Source organism: Meleagris gallopavo, chromosome 5, assembly GCF_000146605.3.
Source record: "Meleagris gallopavo isolate NT-WF06-2002-E0010 breed Aviagen turkey brand Nicholas breeding stock chromosome 5, Turkey_5.1, whole genome shotgun sequence".
NCBI classification, from domain to species: Eukaryota; Metazoa; Chordata; class Aves; order Galliformes; family Phasianidae; genus Meleagris; species Meleagris gallopavo.
This window is the reverse complement of record NC_015015.2, coordinates 54,289,830-54,309,842: the sequence shown is the minus strand read 5'-3', so window position 1 is coordinate 54,309,842 and position 20,013 is coordinate 54,289,830. Positions and strand designations below refer to the sequence as shown.

The 20,013-nt window shown below is 45.1% G+C and overlaps 1 protein-coding gene across 1 annotated transcript in view; it reads left to right on the top strand.

The window, feature by feature from the left end:
- DACT1 (dishevelled binding antagonist of beta catenin 1) overlaps positions 1-11,117 on the top strand; it is a 13,003-nt gene extending 1,886 nt beyond the window's left edge. Inside the window, exons 4-6 of the mRNA XM_031553795.1 lie at positions 1,360-1,492; positions 3,071-3,133; positions 5,492-11,117. Coding sequence (XP_031409655.1) covers positions 1,360-1,492; positions 3,071-3,133; positions 5,492-7,341 — 2,046 coding nt within the window. The 3' untranslated portion in view covers positions 7,342-11,117. The remainder of the gene's footprint in view (positions 1-1,359; positions 1,493-3,070; positions 3,134-5,491) is intronic.
- Positions 11,118-20,013: the final 8,896 nt, after the last annotated feature.

The following is a 20,013-nucleotide window of genomic DNA, read 5'->3' as shown; positions in this document are numbered from 1 at the left end:
TTTTTTTTTTGGCTTCGTTTGGCTTTGGCACATTCACTGTGCCATTTCAAGAATGGTTTCCCTCTACAAAATGCCAGTGAAACGATCTTGCTGCTTGCACAGTAAGGGATACCAAAGAGCTGTATTGAAGTACCAGGGATTCACTGCCCCCACCTCCCCCCTCCAAAAAAAAGGGATCCTTGATAGTGATCCATTCATGCACTTGACATTGCAGACTGGGACCAGCCACACTGCTGACTGGGGATGCTGGTGGCAGTAGGTGGCGCAGAGTCACCACCCAAACCCCTCTGCTCTGAAAGGTGGGCAAAGGTTGGCTCGCCCCTTTGGTCTCCAAGGATGGTGTTCAATGCCAGCACAGCTTCAAATGGCCTTGTTAATACTGGCAGCGTTCGCTTTCCCTTTGCTTGAGGATTGGCCCAGCCCCGGGGAAAGGTTGTCCTTGATTTAATGGGTTTGGAGCATCAAAACTCTTTGCTCTGAGCGTATCAGAGCACCGCTGGGCTCAGATCAAATGATGCACTTAGGAAAAAAAGAGAAACCTCCCTCCTGCTTTCCCCAAAGTCAGAGCAATTAAAGAGTATGAAGCAGAACAGGTGATGGATAAGCAACACTGTAATACACACAGGGAAACTGATTGCATTGACCGTGGGTTAATGACTGCTTTGCAAAATCATCTCTTACTTATTTTATGCCATCAAATTACCTTCATAAATAGCCCTAAAGTTCATCTCCCAGCAATTTTGTACAATTATAATGGGAGTAGAGGAAGAATGACCCTTCCTGTTGCACTGCTAAACTAATAAAAGGGCTGCAGTCCCAGCTCTGGGAATCCTGCTGCCTATATGGTGGAACATGGCCTTACACTGCTGCAGAATGAGGCGGTTCCCTCATGACAGACACTTGTTGGCAGAGCTGTTCCATCCCATTGTGTGAACAGATGTGCGCTCTGACTAGATCACTGTGCTGGTGAACGTCCCCTGTTACATTGGCAAGGCTGTATTTTCACTGAAGGAACCCATTTAGTATGCGCAGGTCTGGTTGTACCATATCATAGAGAACAGCTTTGTTGTTACAGCTGTGTTCTTGCAACAGAGTGCTTTGCCAGCACAGTGTATTGTGGGGCATGCTCCTTATGTAGAACTGGCTGGAAGAGGCTGGAGTGGAGTGCCTGCGTAATTCTTCAGTTAAGTATTTATCCAGAGGGCCTATCTAGAATGTCAGGACTTTCTCCTGTTTTTATTATTATTTTTTAAAGAAAGAGGGATTCACATGGCCTTGAATGCAGAAGGCTGATTGTCCTCGGAACCCCTTCATGCCTGCCCCACTGAAGTAGCTGATGTTTGCCGTCTTGTTTTCCAGAACTGCTTGAGGAGGAGGGATGCTGGCCTATTAAATCAGTTGCAAGAGCTAGATAAGCAAATTAGTGACCTCCGCCTGGATGTGGAAAAAACGACAGATGAACACCTTGAGACAGACAGTCGTCCAAGTTCAGGTGAGGCCAATGGTCAGCGTGATGGAGCCTCCCATGGTACCTGGAATTAAGCTGCCTGCAGTTCTTAGTGTTGCCACCACGAATGTCGATAGCACGTTCACGCTCTGATAATTAGTGCCAACTGGGGAAGTTCACCTGCTGCTGGAAGGGCTGCTGTTTTTCGGCAGAGAAATGTTTCAGGCTTAATTAGATTTTCAGTGTTTGGGTCAATTTTTTTCTCAAGGCCACCCACAAAACTTCCAATCCTCCTGCATATTAGGAAGGAGATTGCAGGAAAAATGGCAAAAGGAAGCACCAACGGCAGAGGAAAGATGTCAGAGTTGATCTTGTAACCAGATGGAGTGCTGAATCTAATAATTTAATCCCTGTTGTATTGAATTTCATTCTGTTCTTACTGTGTTTGAGCCAGTAAATGGTATTTAACTTTGAAGAACATAGAGGATCTAGGCTTGTTCTGACAGCATTGAGGAGGTAGGAGGACCTACCAACCAATCACTTGCACTGTTAAAACCATTGCTTAGTTCTAATTTGAATTTGACTCGTTCCCATACTGATTTTTCAAATGCTTTTTCCCTGTAGACTAAGGTCTTTCTACTGCCAAGCCTTTTCTCCTCTTGGAGGTGCTATATATTTTAATTCCCAGGCTTTTTTGATGAGCTAAACAGGTCAGTTCATTAAGTCATTTGTTTCAAGGCATTTTTCCAAGCTCTTAAATAGTTTTATGGCTCCATTCCAGTTTTTTAGCTTTGTTTTAAGCTTGCTAGATTTGAGGACTAGGCACACTGTTCTAATGTCTTTCTTACCACTGCCATGTAGGCTGGTGAAGTCATTTCCCACCTGCTATTCATTAGTCTCTTTGTACATCCAACAATCTCGTTAGCCTTTTTTTGGCCATACCATTAAGCTTGATTGAGCTACTTTTCCGTGCTGACTAAGTCCTTTCCAGGAGTATAATTTTCCAGAATGCATCCTCATTCTGTAGACATGCCCAGAATTCCTTTTTCCTAAATGTACAATTTAAATCTTGTTTGTAGTGTGTTGCATTTTTCTTAAGTAGACCCCGTTTACCTAGAAGTTTTTCTGCCTGCACTCCTTTCTTGTCATCTTAAATACTACATGTTTGTCCAGAACTTTTATGAAAATAATGGATAGCATTGGGCCCAACTCTTGGCAGAGATCTATAGTCAAGTGATAGCTGGGGAGTTTGCGTTGGAAGGTAGAATGCACTGTTACATGAGTGGGCTGGCCAACACAGCCTTGAGCTTTCTTGCTAAAATCTGTAGTCCCCTGTTAAAGTTAAAACCTCAACCCCTATAAGAGCTTAAAAAAAAATAGTTTAAGATTTCATATGCCGAGCAAAGTTGTGTTCTTTTAAGTGCTTTACTGTTAAACGGAATTCTTTGTAGCAGTAAGGATATTACTAAATTGTGCGCTGTTTTTTTGGACGACTGAATGAAATCCCCATACTAATTGCAAGAGTAAGCCAACATAAACATGAGCTGCACTGCTTTTTTAGGGGCACGAATGGTAACTTTATGTAGACATAACTAATATAAATGCAAACTCTTATTTTTGTAGGGTTTTATGAGCTGAGTGATGGAGCTTCTGGATCGCTCTCCAATTCGTCTAACTCTGTCTTCAGTGAGTGTTTATCCAGTTGCCATTCTAGCACTTGCTTTTGCAGCCCTTTGGAGGCAACACTGAATATCTCAGATGGACGCCCTAAATCTGCAGGTATAGTAAAAGCAGGTCGAATACATCATGCTCCAGGAGGTGGCTTTGGCTTTGGAAATATTGCCTCAGGAGTATCTGGGTTGGATTAACCCTTCTTCTTTCCATTTGACGTGCTGTGCTCTGAAAAGATTCCAGTGCCTATCATGTACATGTATTGCAAAGAAGGACCATTTCTTCTCCACTGCTCCATCTTTGCTTGTGAATCTGCCCCTCTAAGCACATGAAAATAACATGTGAAAATATGGCAGCTGCTCTACCCAGCAGAGGGCAGTGGTACATATGCACAAAAACACATTAGTCGGCTAATTTCTCGTGATTTCTTTAAGAAAAGCATTTTTACTAAATAGCAATAATTACAGGTACTCTGAAGCCACGCAATATAGATGTACCATTGTCATTATTGAAAGTGGCTGAGAAGGGAGCTAGCTGCAGGTTGCAAGTCATTCTGTTTGCAGCAGTCTTTTGTTCAGTTCTGATGGTCCTCAACACCCAGGTGACCATACTGAGCTTTGTTCTCCATTTATACATTAGAGACGAAGACATCATGAACAGAGTAAAAGTACTTTATCTCTTTGGCAGAGAGCTGTCGAATTTCCTTTGACATTAGGCTGAAGTTGAAATTTTTAACATGTATGACAGTAAAATAGGAAGGCCACCTCTGTCTATTGTCCAGGAAGGACACTTCAGTAGGACTTCTGTGATTGAGCATTACTGGTTGACATCGCAGCCACACTCATTCAGAAGCCTTTGTCCAGTCTGGGTTGTGGAGGATGCTCCTAACCATAGTATTTCCAATTTCCATTCTGCTCCTTAAGGTTAACTTATAGTGAAATTTTGTGAATCGAGGATAAAATACTTCAAGCTCTTCTGACTCAGAAACGGGAAAATTCAGCCTGGGATACATTGATTCTGAGATGCTGAGAACTCCTCTAAGTTATCCTTTGAGCAGCTTGAGGTAATTTAATGTTCCCTGTTGAAAGGTATATCAGCCAAACATAAAAACATGCACAGGGCTTTCCAGCAGATTACTTTGCTGTTTTGTTTTTTTCTTTTTTTTTTCTGTATGCAACACAAAAATCTAAAGCTCTTGTTAATCATGCTGTCTCACTTATAGGAATGAAATTTCTCAGTCTGGCGTGTTTCAAAGAAGTCTTTTTGGCAACATTTCCTGACTCTGACATAGAATTTAGGAAATGTGGGAAAACTGGGAGGTGATCTGGAGGAAGTTCCTGTTCTTGACTTCCCTATTCTTTTTCTCCTGCCCACACAGGAGCATCATCGCTATCAGCTAATTTCATCAAAGTATGTGAGACCTCTTTTGAAATAAGCCTAAGATAAGTAGCAAGCACTGAGCTTTCAAATTTGAGCACTCTGGCTGAAGTTTCTAGCCCAAGGGTAGAAAACAGGACTGACAGTGGTCTGCCAGGATCATTTAGGTTGTCTCTCTAACCAAGAAGACCAAGCGAACTAGACCTTAATAAAATCATGATCGTAGGTGCTTGGATTGAAGCCTTGCTGCTAAGGTTGCTTATATCCAACATAAGTGCCTTAGTTATTAAATCTGACTCATGCATCTTGAAAGGCACTGGATTTCTCTTAAAGAACTCTCTTTGCAGAGCCAAGGCCTGGGTATACTGGCTGTATTGACCTGCACTCCTTGTACTTATGTGGAAATATTAGTCTGTTTCCCATTCTTTAATTCTTTATTGATCAAAGTGAATTGACATTATTATAATTATAAAACAGGTAGGATGCTCATATTCATAATCTGAATTTTCTTTTATATTCCAAGATATACTTGAAAAAATATGGAAGTGAAGCTTGTCATAAGCTAGAAGCAATTTATTGGTCTCTTGTCCATGTTTTCATGTTTCCCTTTGCATTTAACAGTAAAATATAAAACTCATGCATGCTGAGGCCCACAGTGAGTTACACAAATGACTGTATAGCACAGAAACATGGTTTCTGAGTGGCTTGGATGTAGAACAAGAAGCTCTCAGCAGCCTGGACCCAAGAGGGCTCTGGGTTTTATTTTTTCAGTGAAGAAGTCATGTTGGCACAAACCCTCCATAGATGCAGTTAGGAAGAAACCCTCAGACCCTTTTATAGCTGTTGAACAGCATCCCTGAGTGTGAGGTTTCTCCTGTTTGAACAGCAGTACTGTAGTGAAAGCGTTTGTGTAGATGAGTCCGGTGCTCCTGACAGCATGTGAAAAGCAGCAGAACTGTCACTGGCAAGCTCTAAACTCTTCTAAATGCCTTTCAGATCTCATAGGCTGGATGGATTATAATAAAGAAAGCCAACATGAGGACCAGACCGCGGGCTCTGTCTGTCGCTCTTTGTCCACACCGCACTCAAATTCCCTCGATGTCGTTGCAGATGTCCACCCAAAGTACCAGTGTGATCTGGTGTCTAAAAACGGGAGTGACGTCTACCGGTACCCCAGCCCACTCCACGCGGTAGCTGTGCAGAGTCCCATGTTCCTTCTCCCTGTGACTGAGAACCCCCAGCGAGAAGAGGAGAGGCTTGGCTGTGACATTACCGATGTTTGCGCCGGATCTGAAACAGACTCAGGAAAAGCAACCGATGCCTTTCTCCCGCCGGGCTCCTGGCCTGCCTCGTGCCCATCTGCCAGCAAGAGGATAGATGGCTACATCTTAAGCCTGGTTCAGAGAAAGACTCACTCTGTAAGGACTAACAAACCAAGGACAAGTCTCAACGCCGATCCCACCAAAGGGATCTTGCGACATGGCAGCATGTGTGTCAGGCAGGCTGCCGCACCGGTTTCACACAGCAACGTCGTGAACCTGAAGAGCGTGAAGCAAGTGAGCTTGCCATCCAGCGGGGCAACTGCTTCAGAGAACACGGCTCCCTCCCCGCTCAAGCAGAGGCCGAGGGAAGCAGGTGGCGAGCAGGTGGAGAGCAGAAAGGTGCTTTTGCCAGCGGCTTTTCCACCCAGCGAACTCCAGAACAAGCAGCAGCCACGGGGTGCCAAGGCGGTGCCTGCAGAGCTCAGCCGACACGCGGTGGCTGCCACGGGGGATGTCCCCAAGGAAGGCAGCCAGCACTTCGCTGCATCTCCCAAAGAGAGCCCAGGGAAGCCGGTGGTGCTGCAGCCAGAGACCAGGGTCAGCCAGCCTCCCAAAAAGGTCCTGCTGAAGGGCAGCTCTCAGGCGGCTCACTCATCATCGCCTCCTGTGGAGGAAAGGCCCGCGCTGGACTTCAAAAGCGAGGGCTCTTCCTCTCAGAGCCTCGATGACGGATTGCTGGTGAACGCCCAGTACATCCCAGCCCAGCAGCAAAGCGTTAAGCTCCACAAAGGCACCAGGAACGTCAAGATTTTGAAAAGCTCTGCGCTGAAGCACAGACCACACCTCGCCAATGGGCTCGAGAACGGTGCTCAGGCCTTGCGGGAGAAAGGCAAGCCAACCGGCAAGAAGTGCCGCTTTCCCGATGAGTTGGATACAAATAAGAAACTGAAAAAGCCCTCCTCAAGGGGGAAGCGCGGCGGCGGTCTGCAGCTAGAGTCAGGCCTTCAGGGGCGGCCAACCAGTCTGCATAAATCTGTGGTCAGGTCTCACGGACATGGCCGGGAGGTGGTGGTGGCCAAACCAAAACACAAGCGGGCCGACTACCGGCGGTGGAAGTCTTCAGCGGAGATCTCCTACGAGGAGGCCCTGCGGAGGGCAAGGAGGAACCGACGAGATGGCGTAGGAGTCTACGCTCAAGTTCCTCTGCCATATGTCAGCCCTTACGCCTATGTGGCCAGTGACTCAGAGTACTCGGCAGAGTGCGAGTCTCTGTTCCACTCCACCGTGGTGGACACGAGTGAGGATGAGCAGAGCAACTACACAACGAACTGCTTCGGAGATAGCGAGTCCAGTCTGAGCGAGGTGGAGTTCGTCGGGGAGAGCACCACCACCAGCGACTCTGATGAGAGCGGGGGTCTCATCTGGTCCCAGTTTGTCCAGACGCTCCCCATCCAGACCGTCACCGCTCCAGAGCTGCATGAAAATGCGGCAAAGGCCTTTGTCAAAATCAAAGCCTCCCATAACCTCAAGAAGAAAATCCTGCGCTTTCGGTCAGGCTCCCTGAAGCTCATGACGACCGTCTAGTGAAGTGACTTGGTGGAATGTATCTGTTTCTGCTTTTGGAAGCAAGGTGCTTTTGTGTACATATTACCACAGATTTTTTTTTTTTTATACAACCTATACAAATATTTAAAACTTAAGGTAAATTATGTCACTTGTCTTCTGAACTTGGGTGGATACTAGTGCCTTTCAAATGGAAATAAAAGACCATTACACTTGTTTAAAAAACCGTAACACTGCCATTTCAGTGGTGAACAGCCTCCAGTGCATAGTATCAGAAGGCTTGGAAAAAAAGGCTCATGTTTTTGGGAATGGATCATCCTTGCCTAGATTTTTCCAATTCTGGGTCTTATACAGGGTATCAACAGCTTAAGGTCATAAATTTTTAGGGGAAGAGGGGGAGGGAGTGTGGGTGGTCTTAATGTTTTTGCTTGTCCCTTTCTGCTGCTCCTGGTGCCACATCTTGAACTTGTTCCTACTGACAGTCCAGCCTGTTCTGTTTATTTTTCTCATTGATTTTCTTCTTGAAGCTGGCCCTGTCCTCCCCCAACCTTCTCCCATGAGGAAAGGGCTCCTGTTAAATCCATCTCCAAGGTTAAGTTGCCTTCTCAGGAGCGCACTCTGCTCTGATTTCCTGGGAGTCCCAGTGTGGACTGTAGTGTTGTTCGGAATAAACTGTTGGAGCAGCTGACCAAGGCTTAGTAACTTCAGTATATTGTGTAAAACTGCTTTTGAAAAGAAAAAACAAACCATATGCATGTCACGTGCATGATTATCAGTAGTTTTAATATTCCTGTTGATGTCCAATTTACTGTACATCATCAATGGCTGTTTTTATATATATATCATTGTGTAAATTAATATAACACATCATATGCTGTAATAAACAGTCTGTTTTAATATATTTTTTAAGTTTGTTACATTGGGACAGACTCAATCTATGGTTTTGTATTGGCGTTGTCACCACCTCAGTGTCTCTTTAATGTGGCCTGTTAACATTCCCTGGAATTCAGTCGTGCAGGAAATGGAGCAAGTTTAAAATGTTGCTGCGTGTGTGATCTGTGCTTTGAGAGAACTGCATAGCCATGGCTCTTCTTGTTCTTCCAGTGACTTGCATTTTTTAAGGGCAGGATGGGACTGAGGACACTTCTGAAACCTGCTGTAGGGAGCCCAGTTTATCAGGGTGTTGGACTGGATGATCCCAGAGGATCCTTCCAACTTCTGCAATTCTGCAGTTCTTCAGGGTGTTGCTTATGAGCAGCTTGCATTGTGGAGCAGATGGAAATGTAATATTAATCCTCCTCGCTTCAGGGTGCTTGAAGACCTTGGTTGGTACAACCGAAGGGCAGATGGTAGGGTGCTGTAACCAGATGGATCTGTGTAATGCAGCAGGTGTGCCTCTGAAGTGATCGGTAAATGGATTGCCCAAAGTTGTGTGTTCAGGGTGTTCTGCCCAGCCAAGGAGAGCGTGAGCTTGGTGTACCTGGTAGGAATTTGTGGGGTGTGTGTGCAGCCCGTTTGATCCATAGCAAGATCAGCAGAGAGATGCATTCTTCCGTGGTTCCTCTGTGTCCTTCCTGCTGTCTCCCGCTGTAAGGCAGAACAGTACTTTCTCAGGTTTCCTTGTGTAGCAAATGTGGGAAGGAGAGATTCACCAAGAATTACATGTCTCTGTGAACAGCTTCTTAGACAGTGGTAACAGTTTTTCTAAGTGGTGGATTTCATCTTCTTAACTTGCAGGCTGCAGTGAATCCCTGCTGTTAGATGTCTCTCATATTACATACTTTCTGTTACTTTCTGTAAGGGGCCATGCAGTATGGTCACAAGTTTTTGAGTGCAGGAACCTCAAAAGTCCTTTCATTTCCATCTCCCATGATATAGGAGAAGCTGTAACTCAGCTGGTCTTAACCCTCCTGTAGCTTTACATGTGGAAGGGCAGCCAGCATACATACAGAAAACATAAAATGTTATATATAAATATATACATTTTATATTTTAATATAGAATAGTTATTCCAGAAATTGCGGGACAATGGCTGCCGCTACAGAGAGGGGAGAGGAGAAATGTTTGTTACTCAACACAGTTCTGCTGAAGCTGAGAGCAGCTCAATACAACCTGTTAATAACTGATGGGTGTTATATCAAACAAAGGGAATGTCAAGAAGCTTATCAAACCTAGTGGTTTCTTTCCTAGAATATCTCTTAATCATGCCACATAATCTCTCTTCAAGCAAGAAAACCACGTGCAAATCCCTATAAATCTCCTCAAAGGTGCAGCAGAGAGCAGAGAGGAGCTGCAGACATGCACTCTGTGTCTCTGACTGTAAAGGAGATGCTGGTGGAAAGACAACCTGACCAGTGGCTTTGGAAAGGCAAGTTTTAATTAATTGATGTAAGTGCTGTAATACATTGTCTCTTACCAGCTGAAGGAGGCTGGTTTCCAAAAGCAAGCTACTGAATAGTTTCTGTTTTGATAATTGAGTAAAAGAATAAGAAAATAAACACCTAAATATCACTAAGGTTGTATCAGCTGCAACCAGTGCCTTCTGTAGCACTCTCATGGAATAGCTTAATACCAGAGGGGAAAATGTGCTGATGGTATCTCTTTCAATTGCATCTGACTCCTTTCAGTTTGCAGAAGGAATTTTCCTTTTCCTACATGATTTAGGTAAGCATCCCAAATCATTTAAACAGCCCTTGACTTTTTTTCTTATCCCTCACTTTCCTCTCTTTTTTTTTTTTTTTTATTTTTAATAAAAGATCTTACAGTGCTGGAAAAGTACTGGATATAGCAGCACATTCTCTTCTCTGGTTCCAATTTAGGAAACACACCTCTGTTAGTAAGTTTTTGCAATACTAGGTTGAAAAACATCTGCAAATCTTGGAGACCAGTTAAATATCTGGCACTTCTTTAAGCTACCTGGCTTTCCAGCTCTGCAGCCTTGAGCCCTTACCAATGCATTTTTTATAATATTCATGTTTTAATTATGCCCGGTGCTTATGGCAGTCTTTGGAAGTCAGAAGCTGTGAAGTTTGTCTTCAGTGCCCTGGGGCCTGTTTCAAGGGGAGGAATAGTTGTGAGAATGGTTGGGTTTATACTCCTATGCTTCATAAGCACAGCAAACTCTTAGCAAGAGCAGACCCCTTTGTCTGGGTACCTTGTGATTTAGGTTATGTAGTGTTGCTGTACATCTCCCAGCCGTTCCCTGATGAGGTGCTTCAGACAGAGTCTATCCAACCCATACAAGCTGTCTAGTTTTTGTCCTGGCATGGGGTTCATCCCGGATAAGGACTGACAACAGATTCCCCACAACAGAGTCCTGCACCTTCCCTAGCCCCAATCTGTTTGTTGGCTCTGAGGAAGGTCAGAGCTCTTCAGGTGGCAGCCAGCAAAGCCATCCCTGAGGAACCTAAATCCTTTTTTGCCACAGAGAGCAAGAAGGTTTTTATTAGCTGTGATGGCCGCTCACCATGCTGAGCTTGGCTCTCCTGCAGCATGTGATAAAGGCATTTTTAATAGCTGCATCAAGCATCTCGCCTGTGTCTTTGGAGGGACCAACAATCACGCATACAACTGAGCTAGCATGAGAAAATGAACCATTCTCAACTCTTTGCAATGTAATGCTCACATTGACGGTTCCTGTGCACAGTTCCAAGAGGATACAGAGACTGCAAACCAATAGAAACAATTTGTAAAGCCCAAATCTATCTTTCAAATCTGCTTTTCCCTTGATTTGCTCTAAACCTCCAAAGGGATTGTGTCGAGGCGCCTTGCACAGAATGGTGTTTTATTTCTCTGGCAAAATAGAATAGATAGATCGCTGCAGTAAGAAACAATTGCTCTGGGACTTAAAAATCCCACAATGCTGGAATAAGGGGAGACATATGGAAACAAGTGGGAGATCAGTTAAAAGGGATAATAGAAAGTGCTTTTTTTCTTCTTTTGCTCAGCAAGGAATTTGCTGCCACAGGCAATAGCGGCACAGATGTAATGTCAGCGAGTTCAAAGGAGGTAGACAAGGTATTACAGTAAGGAGGGAAGGATATGTGCTCTACCATCCCCAGTTAATGACCATGAAAGCTGGGAGGGCTGTGGGGTGAATGGACTTCAGAGAGTGGCCAGGCTTGCCTGCTCTCTCTGAAGATTGTTGCAACGAAATATGGGTGCTGCACCAGGGTCACAAAATCTTCACGCAGTGATAAAGGCTTGGGGAAGAGTGGCTGAAGAGCTGCCAGAAAGGGACTTGGGGGTGCTGGTTGACAGCCAGATTAACATGAGCCAGCCCATGTGGTCATGTCATCATGACCTGCAACTGCAGTATGGGTCAGCAGAACTGTGGAAGGGACTGTCCTGTTGTACATGGCACTGGCACCTCAAATACTGTGTTCAGTTCTCAAGAGTATAAAAGAAGGGTATTGAGTTGCTCAAATGTGTGCAGAGAAGAGCAATGGAGATGGTGAAGGGGCTAGAAAAAGGGTGTTAAGGAGCAACTGAGGAGACTGGAGCTACTCAGTCTGGAGAAGAGGAGGCTGAGGGGAGATCTCGTAACTGTCTCAAAGTAAGCTGAAGCAAGGATGAATGGTGATAGGATGTGAGGAAATGGCCTCAAGTTGTACAGGGGGATGTTTAGATTGGTATGAGGAAGAATTTCCTTGTGTAGATGATGGTCAGTTATTGGAATGGGCTGCCCAGGGAAGTGATCGAGTCACAATCCCTATAGGTATTTAAGATGGATGTGGCATTAAGAGATTCGGTTTAGTGATGGGACTTGGTAGGTCAGAGTGACGGTTGAACTTGATGATCTTGAAGGTAGTTTCCAACCAAGATATTTCTATCATTCTATTATATTGAACATCCTCCTCTTGTAATGCAAACACAGCTATGGACATAGCTGATATACAAGCCTACAGTAGGTTTCATTGTTGGGCAGCAATTTTACATCCTTTTATAGTTGCTCCTAAACTGTAGAAAAAGTTGACGACTTCCAACTCTAACAAACTGTCCTAGTGGCAGAGTACTGGGCATTTACTGCACCTTGCATTGGGACTCTGCCCTCCTTGGAGAATTTTGTTCTTTCTATGGTTACTTCTACACAGATGCTTCACTCCAGGAGCACAACAAATATGTTTCTATCCGGATAGGGACGTGGCACCTGAATCAGTGTTGGCTCCCTTGAACAGCCTCTGGTTCAAAAATGTGGGCAAATTTGGCCCAAATGATATTGGAAACCATGCTAATTCTAGTCTAAAGTAAACACCTAAACTGTATATACTGTACCTGTGGGAACCTCAGTTTGGATATGCTCTTTTTGTGTGGAATGACTTATTAATGTAAACAGAGCCTCTTTCTCAATTAATGGCCTTTGTTTCCATGCTGTATTCCTTTAAGATCAATAAAGTATATTAACATTAGTAACTTGGTTTCAATGAGCCAAGCCCTGAAAATCTGGCTTTTATTCTTTTTAAAGAAGTTGTAGTCCTGAGAACTAAGATTTTCATGATAAACCCAAAGGAAAATGTATATGATTTGGACTCTGTCCTCATGACGTAATGGCTTTGCAAGCAAATTAAGTGTTTTCTCCCCCAAAAAGGTTCTTCTGGGGCCAAGGGAAGGGAGGTGGAAAGACTGCAACCCACTGAAATATATGTTCCCCATGTCTCCTTGCACTCCGTGAGCCTTGTGTCTTTAGATGTGGGCTTTTCTGGAGGGCAAGCTTGAGCTACTGGGAGAATGATATAATCAATCTTCATCTCTGAAGTGCTCATGCAGTAAGCGTTTAAGCATGTGATTAAGCTCATTCTTACTCAGTGAAGCATTTCAGCACATGCTCTGTGTATACTTCATGGTTAGGGGTGAATTTAGCGCATGCTCAGGAGTGCTGGTGGATCAAGGTCTCTAAACTCGAATTTGCAAATGTTCCAATGAAATGTGTCTGTGCCAGATGTCCTGGTGACTTCTCTTGGCTTATGTTGGAGGGACTCCCTGCTGGCTTTCTGCTCTCCCTTCAGAGCCAGACTTGCTTCAAACTGTTCACCTGAACTGGGTAGGAGCAGTATCCTGAGTCTGGAAGTGCTTTTACAGGAACAGATACACTTGTAATTTGTTTATTTGAGGTGATTGAGGTAAAACACGGAGAAATATGTAAGAGTGAATGTGCTTGTGCTCTATATTGATAGCAGGATTTTCTGAAAGTCCCAGAAGTGGGATTCGGGAAAAGGCAACCCTTTCTACATGTGTTCACTTCTCTCAGATGTCTAGCTGAAGCTGGAAGATTGATGCTGATAGGAAGGGCCAGGCACATACACACAAAAAGGCTTCTGAGATCACAGAATTATTAAGGAAAGGACTACTAAGATTATTCAGTCCAACCATCAACCCACCGGTATCATGCCCACTAAGCTATGTCCATCAGTACTACATCTCCATAGTTCTTGAACACCTCCAGGAACACTGACCCCACCACTTCCCTGGGCAGCTTGTTCCAGTATCTCACCAATCTTTCAGAGATTTTTTTCTAATCTCTAGTCAACATCCATTTTTGTGCTTAGCTAATCATAGTTGAGTGTCAGTTTTGGGCTCTGGAACTAGCAAAAGAGTAGGGTCTCAGGGTAACCCAGTCTGAAGAAGAGAGCCATAAAGCACAGAGACGTGGATTCTGCTGGGCTTCAAGGAAAGCTATTCTTTGATTGAGCAAACAGTAAAAGTAAAGGAAGGGTTAAAAGTTTGTCTTCTCCTCCCAGACACATTATTTACAGTTGGTTGGTTTCCTTTTGGAAGGGACCACTGTAAAATGAGACATTCTCAGTGTTTCAGTGGGTTAGACCTGTATCACATTACAGTTTTCTTTCCTTGACTCTTGACTGACACCATTTCCTGAGGTTCTCCTCTCTCAGGAAGGCAAATTCAGGAACAAGTAGGAGTTTGCTGAAAATCCAGAGCCTTGGAAGGAAGAAATGCAGTGATGTCCTTTTCTTTCTAGAAATAAGGTGAGTCCTCTGTGCTGTGTCATGCTCTATGTCTCCTAGTGCAGGGCAAGGTCTGGGAAAGGAGTGGGAGAGGAAATGCATCAGATTTGATAAGAGAGCACTCTGTAAATCCAGTTGGATCACCTTGCAGAGGCTATGGCACCAAGCACAGCAGCAGCACCTGACTGCATCACGCGAGCAGCTGTCTCACCCGGTGGCCAATGAGGTCAAGGGCAGTGCTGGCTGTTGACCTGGGTATCCAAATCACTGCTATTGCTTAAGCCACCATCTTGCCTCCAGGCTACTGCAGACACCATGTTCACTCTGGTGTTTCCTCTGCTGTTTTTCTTTTATTCTTAATTATATAAACTGTGGCTTGTCATTAAAGTGCAAACACTGTGTGAAATTTCTGTCTTTTCCCTCTTGTCAGACATGGTAGTGTTTTCCTAGACGTTCAGTTGTTTGGAAGAAAAGGAAGCTATCCCCTTTTCGTTTGCAACATGTCTGTTTTTTCCAGGTATCTTCTGAGATTCAACTATGGAACAACACATACAGTCAACATGTTACTGTCTTATGGCACTGTGTAGAACACTCCAAAGCAACCCTGTATCTGCATAATTCACCGATACCCCGAGATATTTTTTCTGGTATCAGGACTGGGAGGTTTGGATCTAACTCATCCCACCCAAGGCCGATCACCCATCAGTGCTTCAACTGAAGATGCTCCTGCAGAGAGATTTGGTGGCCATGGGTGGATCTAGATAAGAGGAATACAAGTGCTGTTCAAAGGTTACCTCACCATGGCTGATAAATGATGGTGGTTGGTGCTTCTGCCATGGATGGCTCCTGTCTTGTCCTTGTCTCTTCTTCCTAATTACCAGTTCTTTTCTAGGTTCCATGTGAGCTCTGTGATTTTCTCCTTGCCACTGCAGAGGCCTTGGGTGGTGCCCAAGGAGAGCAGGTGCTGGGGAAAGGGAAGCTCATGGGCAGAGAGAGCCTGGAACGAGAGGATTGGAAGGGGATTTGCTGGGGAGAGTGGAGCCACACTGTTCCCCCTCTCCTGCATCCGGATTTTGGACTCTCACTCATGGTATTTGAGGCTAAATCCCTGTTACATGGTTGCAAACAGAGAAGAGCTGGGCCTCAAGGATGACCGGAAGGCTCCAGGGGAATTTCATTGTGGCTTCCCAAAGAGGGGGCTACAGAAAAGTTGGGGAGACTCTGTCATGGGTTGTCAGGACAACCTTTGTCAGGAGTAATGACAAGAGAAGAGGTAATGGCTTTAAACTAAACGAGGGTAGGTTGGATAAGAGGAAGAAATTTGTCACGATGACAATGGTGAGGTGCTGGCACAGGCTGCCCAGAGAAGCTGTGGGATGCCCCATCCCTGGAGGTGCCCAAGGCCAGCCTGAGTGAGGCTTTGGGCAGTCTGATGCAGTGGGAAGTGCCCCTGCCCACAGCAGGGGTTGGAATCAGAGAATCTTTAGGGTTCTTTTCCAACCCAAACCGTTCTGAGATTCTCTGACTGATTTGTCACTGCCCAGCCCTGCTGCTCTGCTGAGGCCCTTTTTGTCTGAGACCAAGTGCTGCAGGAGCCTCAAGAGGAAGCACACTCAGAAATGTTTATTATTGTTGTCAAATGATAAGTTTCCTTTCTACCCTGGAGATATTGATCTCTGCTGTGGTCCCCACAACTTCCTTTTTCCTGTATTGAGTTCTGACACACCTCTTGAAAGACGGTCTTAGCCATGGAAGAGGCTTTCACTGCTGACATTTTATTTCAGGCATGCATTTCCCTCATGGTCCAGTTACAAAGACCTACTATGCTCCTGGGTGGGTTGCTTAGACATATGGCACTGTGATGCTCTGAGCCTTCCTCTCTTCCCTTCTCTCTCCTAGCAAAGCTGAATTGTTCAGCTTTCCTCCTTGGTCCTTTCTTGTCTGAAGCTGGCCTCTTCAGGCAACCAGTGACAGGACGAGAGGGAATGGCCTTAAGCTGCACCAGGGGATGTTCAGATTGAATATTAGGAAACATTTATTCTCAGAAAAAGTGGTGAGGTATTGGCACAGCTGCCCAGGGAGGTGGTGGGGTCAGCGTTCCTGGAGGTATTGAAGAACCATGGAGATGTGGCACTGAGGGACATGGCTTGGTGAGCGTGGTGGGGTGGGTTGATGGTTGGACTAGATAACTGGGAATCATGAAGGTCTTTTCCAGACTGAATGATTGGGAATCTTGAAAGTCTTTTCCAACCTTAATGATTCTGTGATTCTGTGAAGTCATGCAGCTGTGGAGGTGTTCCTTACGACTTCATAGCACTTTTGTCTTTGGTCTAAATGAACTCTGTGGATCCCTTGCAAATGTATGAACTAGAAAACGAATTTAATGTTTGGAAAATGATGAGCAGAGAGCTGAGCTTTTCTTTTATTCTGGTTTGTTCTTTCTGTTCTTTTTTCATTTCTTAACAAAAGCATCATAACATGGGCAGGAAAGACAACAGGAAAGACAATTTAATAGATGAAAATAAATCACCATCCCTACAGGATATCACAGAATCAATGCTTTAGCACAGGGGAAGAAAACAAAAGGCTCTTTGTCCTGCCAAAGAACACATTGATATCAAAATAAAACCCCAAAGATTTGACTGGTATGCAGTTACTGGGGGTAGCAAAATGTGAAATGTGATGCTGGGCAGAATGTAGCTGGTCCTTGTGCTAAAAAATGATGCCTCCACGTGCTGACTTCACTATTGTTCTTGTTGACTGATTCTGCAAGACCATTTCCTTGGTGGTCAGGGCTGCATTCAGAAACCACTCATGGTGTACTGATGAAAAGGCCAATTTTGTGAGTAAACATCCTAATAAGCAGGTCTTGACAGATGGTTTGTTGCTCGAGCCCCACACAAACCTACAGCTTGTGTCAGTGTCTCCACCAGATGTTTCCCTGGAGAACCTCCCAGCAGCATGCTCAGGAGCTCTCATCTTTCACAGCACGCCTGGCTGCATCCCGAGGAGAAGCCCCGGTGCTTGCTCAACACATTGCAGGGATGTCTTTGGGAGCAACAGATTCCGGAAACGTGTTTCTCATAGCATTGATAAAATCATGCTCCTGATGGAGCCTGTTGGTGACTAAGCAGGGTAAGCAAGGGAGACTGTGCATAGCAGCTGCTGCTATCACTTGGTTCAGGAGCAGGGAGAAACATCCAGTGCCACGTGAAGCAGAACAAGAAACCTTTTGTATACTTTAGGTAACCCTCAGTCCTTTTTGTTTTGGTATTATCTTGTTTCAGTCTTTGAAACATCTGTCCTCCTTTCCCTATGTTTTCTAGCAAATTATAGAAAAAATGATTTAGCCAATGATTCTTATGAACGAGTCTCTTCCCTATTTCCTCTGTTTGTGAGTCTTATGAGCTGGTCTGAGCCCTGGGACCCTGCAGTCACTCAGATCAGAAATGTACCCCTCCACAGAGTGAATATTTCCACTAGGAGTTAGTAGAGAAATGTCACTGTGTTCTGCTGTCTTGGGGAGCTCTGTGTTGTAGTTTCTATCACCTGTCCTTCAGATTAGGCGACTTAATGTGACTGATTTGCAGTGTTTTTGGTGGGCTGTGCAGGGACTCGCAGCTCCCTAACTCCCCAACAGAAAAAGGAACAGAACTGAGGTTCAGAAGCTATTGGCTACTGCTGCCGTGCTGAGGTTGGCTGTTGGAAATGAGCTTAAAGTGATGGTTCTGGGTGAAATTAGATTGAATTCCTTCCAAAACAGTAGAAATTTTGCAGAAGAAATTATGTGCCAGCTTGCACTCTCTCGCAGAAGAGATGCTCTTTGGAGCACCAGGCCTCTCATCTGTCCATCTCTTGTGTTTGCCCCTGAGATGGTCTAATACCATAGACATCCCAAACCGAGAGCTGTGGGAGCACTGAGGTCCCCTCCTGCAAAACAGCTTGTCTGGCAGCAGGCTGCCCTAGGGCCCTGTAAACCTGAATGGTGAAGGAACCAGATGGGTGGCCAGGCAGGAAACTCAGCAGGTTTCTGACATCTGGAGCCCTGTGTGAGTTTCATGGGAACCTGGGCAAAATTGACTCACCTTGTTGAGATTTTGCTGAATTGGTGAATTCCTCCAAAATGCAGTTTTGCCTGAAACCTTCCAAGCAGGTGCAGTATCTTCAGCTATCTCTTGGAGATGATGACAATGCATTCCCCTGCGTTTTGCTGCATGGGTCTTCTGGGAGACAAGGAAGCACTGCTGAGCCCTCTGCCAGCCTGCATGCTCTTGAAGTGGTGTTGAAGGAGGAGGGTATGGGAAATTGGCAGAGATGGGTGAAGGGTGCTGGCAGGTTATTCTGGCCCTTGGAAAATCATTGTCTTCTCCCCATTACTCTACACCTCATCCACCGACTCTGTCTTGTCCCGTAGACTATAAATTCTCCATATTAAATTAACTCCCCAAGTTCTCTATTTGTTTTCACAGCCTCTAGCTGAGTTTCCTACGTGCTACCCTAATATAAACAGTAATAAAGACAGCTCTGTCCTGCTGCAAACCACTTCTAAGGATGTTCCTTCTAATTCTCTTCCTTGTTTAGCGTTGTATCATTAAAAGGCATGAGGTGGTTAATTGGAGGCTTACAGCTTTTGTGACTGATGCAAACCAGTGTGTGAGTAATTGCTGGCTGCAAACGCTCAGGTGAACGCTTTAAAAGAAAATGCTTTAAAAGACGCAGATGGCCCTGAGCAGAAGGCTCCCTGCAAAAGGTCAGAGGAAAAGGTTAGCGATAGGGCTGCCCCGAAGCTGGGAAAAAGAACCTAATACCTGGCCAACTGGTGAAGAGCCTGGCTAGACTGCAGCTTTGTTCCCCAAAGGGGGCTGCTGCTGCGGCAGAGCTCCTACATCAAAGCTCTCCTAAAAAAAACACAGCAGAGATCCGTATCACCCAGCCTGTGGCACTGGCGGGAAATGGATTGGTTGACAAGTCAGAGGCCCTTGTTGGGCAGATGGCTGGGTAGGAGTCACTGGCTGCTTGCAAAATCTCTGAACCAGCCTTTAATCTGTGCGTGATACTGTATGTTTTAGCGAGCATCGAGATGTTTATCTCGGCTGCATTAGTCACCAGGAGAGTCTGCTCCCAGCATTTTCTCTTCTGTACCTTCGCTGCAGGCTTCTTCCCCCAGTTTTTGGGACAGCTGTGGGCTAAACAGTGCGGGATTCATTGAGCTTTCTGTAATTTTGGTGGGGGACTATTCAGGAACAAGTTGATTCGGTAATACTCTGCAGAACAAATGTAGTGCCATGGCTTTGTTTGTTGTGGTGGACTTTCAGAGCCTTGCCCAGGAGCCAGTGGTCTGAAAACTCTTATCGTGCTCCTAAACAAATAGTTCTGTCTTAAAGACCATAAGAATAACAACTACAAAGCTGTGATTCTCTCAACCTGATGTTAAGTGCTTTGCAGTGCCAAAGGTAAACAGGATCAATCAGTCATCCTCCTGGGGATGGTCTGATGGCAGCCCATGAATCAAGCTTGGCTTTGAGGTCACTTTATCTGCCCTGAGCTGTACAAGCCGACCAAATTGGGGTCTTGCTCTGCATGTGCAGGCTGAAGAGTGCAAGGCATGGTCTGGCAGGGTGCATTAATTAGGTGGAGCCAATGTAAATATATCTGTTTTGGTGGGCTCTGCAAGAGGATGACACCTGAGTGTGTGAGCTCTGGCCATCTCTGCTCTCCTACAAAGCTGATA